Source organism: Suillus paluster (assembly GCF_016628075.1).
Source record: "Suillus paluster strain FC165 chromosome Unknown EDB91scaffold_124, whole genome shotgun sequence".
NCBI classification, from domain to species: Eukaryota; Fungi; Basidiomycota; class Agaricomycetes; order Boletales; family Suillaceae; genus Suillus; species Suillus paluster.
In genome coordinates, this window is record NW_024537684.1 from 40849 (window position 1) to 52058 (window position 11210).

At 45.1% G+C, this 11210-nt stretch overlaps 4 protein-coding genes across 4 annotated transcripts; all 4 read left to right on the forward strand.

Annotated features, from left to right (window-relative positions):
• Nucleotides 1-1677: 1677 nt before the first annotated feature.
• EDB91DRAFT_1255024 (uncharacterized protein) lies at nucleotides 1678-2682 on the forward strand (the record flags this gene model as incomplete). Its single annotated transcript, XM_041323906.1, has 1 exon — nucleotides 1678-2682. One exon carries the CDS (start codon nucleotides 1678-1680, stop codon nucleotides 2680-2682), a length of 1005 nt encoding a protein of 334 aa, XP_041170670.1.
• A 1727-nt stretch (nucleotides 2683-4409) lies between these two features.
• On the forward strand, nucleotides 4410-5324 carry EDB91DRAFT_1255025 (uncharacterized protein; the record flags this gene model as incomplete). The annotated part of the gene is made up of 2 exons (XM_041323907.1): nucleotides 4410-4537; nucleotides 5000-5324. 2 exons carry the CDS (start codon nucleotides 4410-4412, stop codon nucleotides 5322-5324), a joined length of 453 nt encoding a protein of 150 aa, XP_041170671.1.
• A 406-nt stretch (nucleotides 5325-5730) lies between these two features.
• On the forward strand, nucleotides 5731-6783 carry EDB91DRAFT_1255026 (uncharacterized protein; the record flags this gene model as incomplete). The annotated part of the gene is made up of 3 exons (XM_041323908.1): nucleotides 5731-5802; nucleotides 5857-6094; nucleotides 6149-6783. 3 exons carry the CDS (start codon nucleotides 5731-5733, stop codon nucleotides 6781-6783), a joined length of 945 nt encoding a protein of 314 aa, XP_041170672.1.
• A 957-nt stretch (nucleotides 6784-7740) lies between these two features.
• On the forward strand, nucleotides 7741-8887 carry EDB91DRAFT_1255027 (uncharacterized protein; the record flags this gene model as incomplete). Its single annotated transcript, XM_041323909.1, has 6 exons — nucleotides 7741-7811; nucleotides 7864-7979; nucleotides 8028-8143; nucleotides 8174-8242; nucleotides 8296-8455; nucleotides 8640-8887. The coding sequence occupies 6 exons, from the start codon at nucleotides 7741-7743 to the stop codon at nucleotides 8885-8887; spliced, it is 780 nt and encodes a 259-aa protein (XP_041170673.1).
• Between the last annotated feature and the right edge of the window lie 2323 nt (nucleotides 8888-11210).

The window sequence follows — 11210 nt, forward strand, 5'->3', positions numbered from 1 at the left end:
GGCATTGAGGCTGGGACGTCGGGTCCTCAGCGCAGCGCCCATGTTTTGGAATGATGGGGCCATGTGCATCAGGAACCCGTACCTCAGGGTCAGGAACCAGGAGCTGTGGGGATGCCTATGGTGATACTGGCTCTGGGGGTCCTTTCACCTGCTGCGCTGGCAGTGGGGTCGGGAGACCCTATGGTGGTAGCGCCTGGTAGGACGGAGTCAAGTGCAGAATTCGCTAGGCTAATGCATGGACACTTCATGCTGAAGGGCCCAAGGGCAGTTGCAGTGCCACCCCTTGCCTCACAAATGGAGGGGGGGGGGGGTACCGAGCACAGAACCTGAACCTGTAACAAAAGCAGTCAGCAGCAATATGGCAATTGAAGGAATAGCTCACCCAGAAGTAATTCCCGTGACTTACCCACATGAAACAGAATTACTGGAAAACATGAGACACCAGTATGAGGGCGATGTAATGTTCAACAAAGTACTTACCTCTCCCAAAGAGTACCGTAACTTTGAAGTAAAAGATGGTTTAATTAGAGTTAAACTGAACGATAGGAAGCCTTTGTGCATACCTGATATCAAGGTTGGTGACCGACAACTCATTGAGGTCGTAATCAATCAAGTGCACTCTTTACTGGCCCACCTGGGGTCTGATAAATCCCTATTGTACCTAAGGGAACATGTTTGGTGGAAAACAATGGTACCCGATGTACAAGCCTTTTGTCAGTCCTGTTGAACGTGCCAATGCAGCAAACTGTCAAACCAACGACCATACGGGTTGTTAAACCCATTGAAAGTCCCATCATATCCATGGGAAGCAATAGGGGTTGACTTCATGGAGCCCTTACCTACCTCATACAATCACAATGGCAAATATGACTCTATAACCGTCATAATTGACTTGTTAACTGCCATGGTTCACTTAGTACCAAGCAGAACCACTTACACTGCTAAGGAAATAGCTGAACTGATGTTCGTGGAAGTATATAAGTATCATGGACTGCCAAAAGCCATAGTCAGTGATTGGGACATACTGTTTACAAGTGATTTTTGGACTCACTTTAACCAGCTCATAGGAGTGACACTGAAGATGTCAAGTGCTTATCACTCACAAACAGATGGGGCAACCGAATGCGCTAATCGAACCATTGGGCAGATGTTGAGATCTTGCATTACCCCTAATCAGAAGGACTGGGTGTCAAGACTTCCCGCTATCGAGTTTGCAATCAATCTCAGCAAAGTCTGATTCTACAAACATACCTCTATTTGTAGTGAATTACAGACAACTACCTAGAGCCATGATATGGAAAACGTCAGGGTCAGATGAGTACCCAGAAGTAAGGGTATTTACTCAATGAATGAAGATGGCTACCATGGCCGCCCATGACACCATCTTGGGAGCAAGAGTAAAGCAAACCTTTGATGTGAATAAATGCAGAAGGATATGCCCATTAGTGCTGGGTGATCTCATATATGTATCGACCAAGAACATATCTTTACCCAAAGGGACCGCCTGGAAACTAGAACCCAAATACATTGGTCCTTACCAAATCATCAAAGACTATCGTAATAACACGTTCAAACTCGAACTCCCTTCTCAGCTTAAACAACGGGGTACACCCCATTTTTCACTCATCATACCTCAGGATTCATGTTCCTAACAATGATTGATTGTTCCCTGGATGAATGGAAAATCAAGTGGCCAAATTTGAAGATGGCGAGTCAGAATGGGCGATCGATAAAATCCTGTCTCACTCCAGAACCCGCAGTGACGCCCAGTTTGAAATACTCTGGAAAACTGGAGATGTTACTTGGTTACCCTATGAACAGATAGCTGAGTTGGATGCACTAAAGGATTATTTTAGCTTACGCAGGGTCAATAATGTTTCAGATCTTCGGGAAGGGAGTGGGGGTCATTCTGTAGAAGAACCCCAGGTGTTGTTAGGGCACCTCTCATTTGACGTCAACATGTATAAAACCCACATCGACAAACCTCCCTCATCATTTCCCCCATTCACTCCTTCCACTATGTTCGGCCTCATTATATCACCTCGCATCCTCCTCATCACAGCTATCATGGTACCACTACTCACTTGTGTCAGCAACTGTCACTTCATCCTTCCCCATGTGCTCGCAGAGGGAGATTTGATGGTTGTAATTGACCTCCTCCACGTGTACCTCAAATACAATGCTCATTTAAGGGCTGGCACTGCTGTGGATCGTGCTATGCCCACAGGGTATGGAGAGTTTGCCCTGGCGTTCAACACCATGCAATCTCTTGCCTCTGGTACCTCACGATTCACAGAGGAAAGGACCCACAGCCCTGAAATCACTGGCCCATCACCATCCTTCACCGACTTAGTCAGGGACAACATACCTGCAGAGCCCAACAATCACCCTACTCCTCAGCTTCCTGAGGGCAGACACTGGATTAACCCCCAGCACATCAAACTCCTAGAAGAAGTGTTGTGGCAGAACCTTGAGACTACCAAGAGAAAGCATGAGTGGTGCGAGTGCGCTATCACCAAGCGAAAGGGCAAATGTACCCATCCAAGCTTCAGCTCTGGGGACAAGTATAACAAATACCTAAGGTTTAAAAGTCCAGTTGTGCAACCAGTCAAAGACCAGCAGACCAAACTGTACCGCAACTTTTTAAGACCAAATTTTTGGTTTTGGTTTCCCTTTATTTGACATCTTGCAGTTGCCGGTTGCCTTGTTTGACCTCTAACATCAAACCAATGAAAAGTCGACCACAACCGGTCTATACCAGGACCGGTTGCATGAAACACAAATATTTACCCATGCAAATGAACATGACTTGGATAGTACAGACTACTACAAAATGGTCTCGACTTCGCCAGCTTCGTTCTCCCACTGCACCATGCCCTCATCCACAAGAAGGAAATCTTTGTACTCATATAGCAAAACTTCCTCAACAATACCTGAGTTTGCTTGAGCAGAGTCAGCAAGAGACTTGCGCCATGAGAATTTGAGCATCTGTAATTTTTCAAAGTGTTCAGCACCGAGACAGGAGCCATGGTCAGTGGTGGTCTCTGCACCACCTGAAAAAAGTTGTTTGCAGGGTACAGATAATGTCCAGCTTTGTCTGGTGCTATAAAGAGTGGGTGACACAATCTGAGGTGTTGGGCTGGTCTGAGCATTAGCTCAGGGTGGGACGCAAGCAGGTGGAGCCACTGGGAGGGCGGGAAAACCTGCTTATGAGTTTGATCGTGTTATGGCTAGGATAGTTCTTCTTCAGCGTTCCAATAAAGGATGATCAAGGCTGAAGCATATCATGAGTTCTAAGATCAAGGGTTCTGGCTAGTCGAGTGTCAAGGGCTCGCTAGATCAAGTATTCAGGCTAGTCTGCTGAAAGGCAGCTAGATCAGTGAACTCAAAGGATCAGGAGAGAACCTAGTAGATTCAAGTTAAGGAATACAAGTACAGGAAGTGTGATATATATATGTAACAAGAAGGTAGTTTAGGGCCAGTCTGTAGGTAGATGACCCTATCAAGAAAGGTAAGCGAGAATAGGAAGACGATATCAGCCAATCAGAAAAGGAGATGAGAAATGGTATGATGTTGGATCAACTAATCAGGGAATAGTATGAGTAATCATCTGCATAAGCATAATGAGTAAGCATATAGGTAAGTGTTCATGTGTTGGACGTGTTGATAAGCAGTCATGAGACTCAATGAGTAAGTAAAGAAAGAAAGAGAAAAGAAAATATAGCGCCATTGTAACAGATTGTGGATTGACTCTTGAGCGACAGGCCAAGGTAATCGATAAACTGACATTTGACAATTATATCCCATTGACAACGAGATTAAAACAAAGCAAGAGACTACAGTTCATAATTAAGGGGAGTGGTGGGTGGGAGCAAAGAACGATAGTAAGTACGAGTGAGGATGCACGAGCTATGCCAAACTCGACACTGGTGGATGAACAAAAAATGAATGAAGAAGAAAATTGCACATCCACTCAGCTGGATGTGTGGTGCCGGGATACTCTGGCAGGCTATGTAACCCAGCACCTGTACATTGCCTGCAAACATGTTGTATAGTAGTTACCGATTTTGCCCTATGTAGACTCCTGGAGCGGTCCTAACCAGTCCTAACCAGTCATACACAGTTATGGACCGGTTGCATCTGCAACCGGTCGGCAACTGACTGCGAACCTCATTGCTACTGTGCTCAACCGGTTTCTAAGAGTTCGGTCCAGGTTGCAGTACAAGGTTGAGTTTATGCAGACCGGTTTAGGTCCAGTCTTTTGAAAATTGGTCAAAAGACCGGACTTAACCGGACTTTTTAAACCCTATAAATACCCATACAACCACGGGGAAGGACCCAGTTTCAGTGGGACCAACAGCTCATCCACTTGGACATCCTCTGTCCAGACTCCAACTCCTCTGGCCCACATGGAGATCAATGATGAGGAAGATGCCACCTCTGTTGGGGTTCCTGTGCCTAAGGTTTACAACACCAGCAGCAAGGAAACCCTAAGAGCCCTAAGAAGAAGTAAGGGCATTGCACGCCCTGGAGGGGGGTATGTGGTGCTTGCTCCCTAACAACGAAGGACCACCCAGACTTGAGGGATTGATAGAGTTAAGAGACGGCCAAGTCTTGGGGCCCGAGCATCGCTGTTTCAAGTGATTGTGCTTTTTTTATTTTACCTATCTATTTGTTATCTATTATATCACAAGCTTCATACATCACAATAGTATTTAGAGTCGTGAAAACTGTACTGAAAGCTACTTAGTATTCTTCCAATCTATCCGGACTGGTATCTGGTTACTTGCGATAGAGTCTCTGAGTTGTGCCATCATCTAAAGTCTTACCAACTTCTACCTGCTGTCACACAAGCTCAGCCGCCTTTCTTTCCTGTTTCTGCCTTGTTTCGGGTACCTTTCCTGCCGCATTTTTTTCTCCTACTCGCTTCATCATCTCCATGTCAAACTGTCCATTGTAAGGGCCCAAAATGTTGTGTAAACTGACAGTGGTTTTACAGGTGGGCCTATGTCAAAAAACACAATGTCCAGCTACTGGATGAATATGACCAGATCCACCTCAATTTCGCACCATTCTGGGGTATAGACCCCATGCCCTTGGAGGCAATCCAATGTGATTGGGAGGCACATGTCCACTCATACACCCTCGCTAAATCTAGTCTGCTTGGGCCCTTGCACGTCAGAAATGAGACACTACCTGAAGACAAGGCTGCAAGGGATCATTTACTTATTGGCGCCAACCAGCTGATTGATCTCTTGGTTGAGGTTGAAGATGATCCACCAGATATAGGTCGAAGGATGTATCTTTATGGCTCATTATCCTAAAAGTCTGATACATGTTATTCTGTAGTTATCCACTATATTCCAATATGTCATATCCCATACCTCCGGATCCAGAATTCTGAATCTACTTCATTAAAGTCCAGTCCTCCAGTCTTACTATTCCACCTGGCACTCCGTCTTCATCTCCACACTCACCCCTAACTCCTTTTAGATTAGCTATTGCTCTGGTAACCGGTTATGTCCTATTCCGCTATGCTTACTGATCCGTCCATTCTTACTTCATTTCTGACTTCACTGCTTTGATCCGTATGTAGTAAGTCATACTCGCTTCCAATCCATGAGGCTCACTTACGAGTTACAACTCTGAGTCATAGTAGTAAGTACTTGACTCTGCCTCGAGCTTTCAACGCCCCAAGTTTTCAACCTCCCACCTGCACACTACCGTCAAATGTTACCACTAGAACTCAACAATGACCATATATCCCGCCTTGATTACTTGGATGTGCAGGTCAACAAACCGGTGGGTCTGAATCTTACAATCTAAGTTGAAACATTCATGCTATCATTTGACAAGATCCACTTCATCGAAATCAAGATGACAGCTGAATTCAACTTCGACCACCAAGATGGCATTTTATCCTTCTTTCCTAGTATCCGTTCAGCACTGCTCGCCTCTGAGCCTATCGAGGACGCTAAGGAGAAACACATTTTAGAAGACATGTATTCAGTCTTCGCGGATTCATTTGCATGTATAGTTTGCTGTCGCAAATTTAGATGGGACCGCATTCAGCTCCCAGATGCAATGCTTAAAAGTATGATGGTTTCTCTTTGTTTCTACTGGATTTGCTAACGAAGTGATTTGTTAGAGATAGCAGCATTAGACGAGGTTGAACACCAGCATTCACCCATTCCAGACAGTCCTCTGTCTACTGTGCTCTCTAAACAACTGGCGGACACCAATATCAGTGACTCGTACATATTTCCTGACCCTCTACCTCCTGCAGTTGTCTTGCCACAACTGGCAGATGAATATGTAATAGCGGACCGGCGTTCTTCCACCAGCTCCATCCGCACGTTGGTGTCATCTCTCTCGTGCTCTACAATTACATTGCCTTATTCCACTTGCTCCTCTCTTCATTCGCTGTCCAAAGATGATACCCAGGAACATGCCCTTTTGTCCCAACCACTCATAAGGGTACCCACTCGAACCCAGCCACATGGAGTCACCAGTTCAGAGTGCCTTCCTAGCCCTGCGCCTCCTCGCTCTAGTATTACTCAGCGCAAACGTCACCATCCCAGACGTGAAACACAAGCATCTACCACTTCGCAGTCAACCCAAACTATGATGCCCCCCTCTGCCACGTCATTGCAGTCTAACGACACTATGTCGTCTCCCTTCGTAAAGCTTCCGCAGCCAGTGTCGCACCCTTTCATTATTTCACCACTGTCACCTCCCTTGAAGTCTGCACCGATACCTCCCACAATGCCCACTTCTACATGAAACTTGGTATCATTAACCCGCAACCACTCCCTCGCTTCACAATCTGGCTAATCTTCCATCATCAATACAGGGGAGACTTGTAAACCTGTGCGTATTCTTAAATAATTGGGCTGTGCTGGACTTATGCCGATTAGGTGTTGTCTGGTGTGAAATCCAACAGGCACCAGGACACCGCCGATCGGATCAATCCTGTGAGAATCGAGATGGTGACACATAGCGGGAATGAAGGTGTCTCGATCACCAATAATATTTTTTTGCTGTCGACGGATCCACGTGTTGACATGCCTGACACTGCTAGTGTTTGGCATGCATGTGTGGAGATTGCTTCTATCCTTCAAGGCCTCAACTTGCATCCTATCACCATGGATGAGATCTGGAAATGCATTTGCCAACATGATGGCTATGGACCTTTCTCATGGCAATCTATCCTGGTCAAATTGGACATTCCAGAGGAGAAGATGCAGCCGCTGCTTTTGGTGATGGCGCGCATGAGTAATGAACGTTGTGAGTGATTACATTAATTTTTTGTCTAACTACACTAAAATCATGTTGTTCGCAGTTAGTACATGATTCAGGATCAGATCGGTTCTCTTGCTAGCTCGGAACTTCATTTGTGTTTTGACCCCAATGTTTTCTTTCAGATCGGTTCTCTCGCTATCTTGGAACTTCATTTGTGTTTTGGCCCCAATGTTTTCTTGAATATGGTTACGAAGTTTCGGTTTTCTCACTAGCCTCGAAGTTGGCCTGTATTTTGGTTCCATCATTTTGTTGAATACAGTTACCGGTTCTTCCCTGACCTCGGCTGCTGCAAGTCTAGTAATGTCATAAGAGCAGGTGCATTTTTTTGGCTCTGTTTCTTTCACAATGCCATGAATACCAGTTGTTCAAGTTTGTCGTTCATGCCCAAAACTATCCGCTGAACAGAAAGCAGCTCGTCGTCACTGGCAAGAAGCTTTGATGACTGCAATCAATGAAGCAAAATCTGCCTACATAGAAGAAGCTGCTCACATCGTGGAGACTCATGGGCAGTAAGTTTTCAAGTTGGTCATTGTTTTATCCCCTCCAGCTGAATTTTTTTAGTTCTCTGAAATGGACACGGAGCCAACTCTTCTTGAAGAGTCAGATGCTCCGTCAGCGGCGAAGTGTCAATTCATGGAACACTTTCGTCAGAGTGAAGCATATGGAAGCCAACGAAGGTAAATTTACGCACCCCGTTTGAATTTAAGCAGCTGATATAATTGAAGGTTGTGAAAGGGGTGATAGGATCAAACTCACCAAGTTCATTGCTGAAAACAGGGATGAGCTCGTTCGTGAGCACTCACAGCTGACGCCAGCAGAGAAACAAGCCCTCAATGCAGAAGTTGTTGAAGCGAGGCAATGAAAAAGTCAGGCAGCACGCGCTAACCCCAAGGCTACTCGACACAATATGAATGCGACATTTACGTCCATGGACCATGAAGTAAGTCATCTTTGCATCATTCATAAATGAATATTCATTAATATCTTTCTCAGTGGATAGGCTTCCACATGGCTGTTCATGGCAGTATCGAAGACCTCTCTGAACCGAAGATTTTTTTCACACAGAAGGCAGAAAAATTTGTCCAAGATGTTTTGAAGGTAGAACCTCGTCATCTTGGTCTCAAGCTCGAGTCATTCATTGTCAGCGGCCTCGGTAAGTTTTTTCCTTGAATTCACGATACATAACTTAATATTTGATATAGATGAACACACAATAACTACTCGTCCATGTCCATTGAACAAACTCGTCAGTGACTGCCGTACATTGATTCAGGAGGAACTTGGCAAGTGGTTCATTGTCTTCCGATGTGCATTCAATGATTGACGTGATTCTCCAGAGGCAATTGCCTTGGAGAACAACATTAAGGGCAAGGTCAAGATGAATTACACTAACTATGAACAAAACATTGTTGAGCATCACGGCTTTGCGCTTGTGAACTGGCCCTTGTCCAGTCATATTCAGAATCCTTCAAAAGTCGGTGGAAGAGCCGAAGTGCAGAGATTACTTGATGCGCTGAAGTCCCGGTCTTGTGAGTGGGTCAAGCTCACAGACGAAGAGCGTGTCGCGTGCATGAAGGATAACTGAGAGCACCATGCACGAGGGGAACCCATATATGTTGCCAGAAAGGCCAGGAAGACTACTGCCGCCTCGCAACACAAGAGCAACGAGATAGTTGATTCAAGCAGTGATGATGACACTAGTAGTGACAGCGAGTAGCATAGTATACCAAACTTGATGGTTTTCTTCAAGTAAAGCTATAAAAATACTTACATTTACATGTAAAACTCTACATATGTCAATATAGACGAGGTTAGAGAAAGAGCCGCTTGAAAATGGTTGAATTTGAAGGGTATTTTGTGCTCATCATTGGGCACAATGAGCATGAAGGTTTGAAGGACATGGCATCACGTGGGAGAAGCATCGGGAAGTTGCCGCCATTCTTGGCTTTGTCCAATAAGGGAGATAAACCTTATCTAGTATATCTATTATATCTTATCTTACAGGTTTTTCTACCCTACCTAAGTGACTGCTGAGTGCTGCGGAACTCGCTGAAGTACCGCAGCATAGACTTACCCCCCTAGTTAGTAACAAACATCACATCACATGTCCATTACTAAATAGGGTTATTAATGGTGTCACACAGGTGAGCCACTCACAGGCAAATTTTCAGCCATAGCCCATTTTGGGTATTCTCCACAATATCAACCTTTCCCACACCCTCCCCATCCATCCCTGGCTCACCAACCACATCACAATTAGATACAGCTTGCATTTATGTAGTAGTATAGGTTATATACACATAATAGAATATAATAGACCGCTTTTTCTCTTTATTTTGCACCAATACCTACCTCCTAGAGCGCCCTATATCATGTACTGTGCTGTACTAGCATAAAATAGAAAATAGCTACACATTTTTTGAGCTTTAGGTATATAGACTTGTAAATATGATCCCCAACATCCCTTCTATAGTATATGCAACATATAAGGAGCCTAGGTCAACAGGATCAGTCCCTGTGGTGCTATGTGCTTACCCTCTCCTGGTGGTTCACCCCATGGGAAATTTTTTCCTGCAGCTCCAGCCCTCCATGTTGGTAGGGTGCCTGTTCCTATTGATATCTAGAATATATAAATCACATAGCTGTATGAGAATAGCAACAGAATCCTTCTCTAGAATGGAATATCTCCTCTTGGCTATACTACTGCATATTTTTGCATTTATATATTCTAGATATCAATAGGAACAGGCACCCTACCAACATGGAGGGCTGGAGCTGCAAGAAAAAATTTCCCATGGGGTGAACCACCAGGAGAGGGTAAGCACATAGCACCACAGGGACTGATCCTGTTGACCTAGGCTCCTTATATGTTGCATATACTATAGAAGGGATGTTGGGGATCATATTTACAAGTCTATATACCTAAAGCTCAAAAAATGTGTAGCTATTTTCTATTTTATGCTAGTACAGCACAGTACATGATATAGGGCGCTCTAGGAGGTAAAATAAGGGCTGGGATAGGTACATATATGTTTACAAACATATTCTAAACACGCTAGAGTACCCCAATACTGGAGGGGCAAAAATGCGAAACAGTTTTTGATATGTTTTCTATTATGTCACACTTGCAGAGGCTCTGTACCAGGTATTGGTGCAAAATAAAGAGAAAAAGCGGTCTATTATATTCTATTATGTGTATATAACCTATACTACTACATAAATGCAAGCTGTATCTAATTGTGATGTGGTTGGTGAGCCAGGGATGGATGGGGAGGGTGTGGGAAAGGTTGATATTGTGGAGAATACCCAAAATGGGCTATGTTTTGGGTGTTGTGGAGAAGTGTCATATACCGAATCCAAGTACCCCCAGTACCACCTATAAGCATCCCCACCCCTGGTCCAACCCCCTGTTTCCCCGTCCCCTCCATTCCTCCTTCCCTGACAATGCATGAAGTGCATCTCAGCAGGATTAGCCCTGCTACCTTCACCCGACCCCATTCCGCTTTTCCAACACTACCCCTATGTCCCCTGACCCCATACCCCTTCCATCCAACCCTATCTGGGGTTCCGCTCCTCCGCCCTATCGGTCCGCCCGATCCTACTCCTACTCCCTCTGCTTTTCCGACCCACGGGGGTCCTTCAGTTCCGCTTGTATTCCCCCACCTGACTGTTAGTCTGTCCAACCGCCTCACTGGTCCACTCCTAGACTAGGAACCACTCAACTGGTCCTATCCCCGTTTAGTATCATAGTTCCGCTTTTCGGATCACCGGTAATCCCTATACCCTAGCGATTCTGATCCATCGTGTACATACTGTTCCCCAAGCCTCATTCTCGTATGTCTCAGTCATCCTATTGTAATCCTGTACACTCAGCACATAGCCCTCTGCTATGCCATGCTCATCACTTA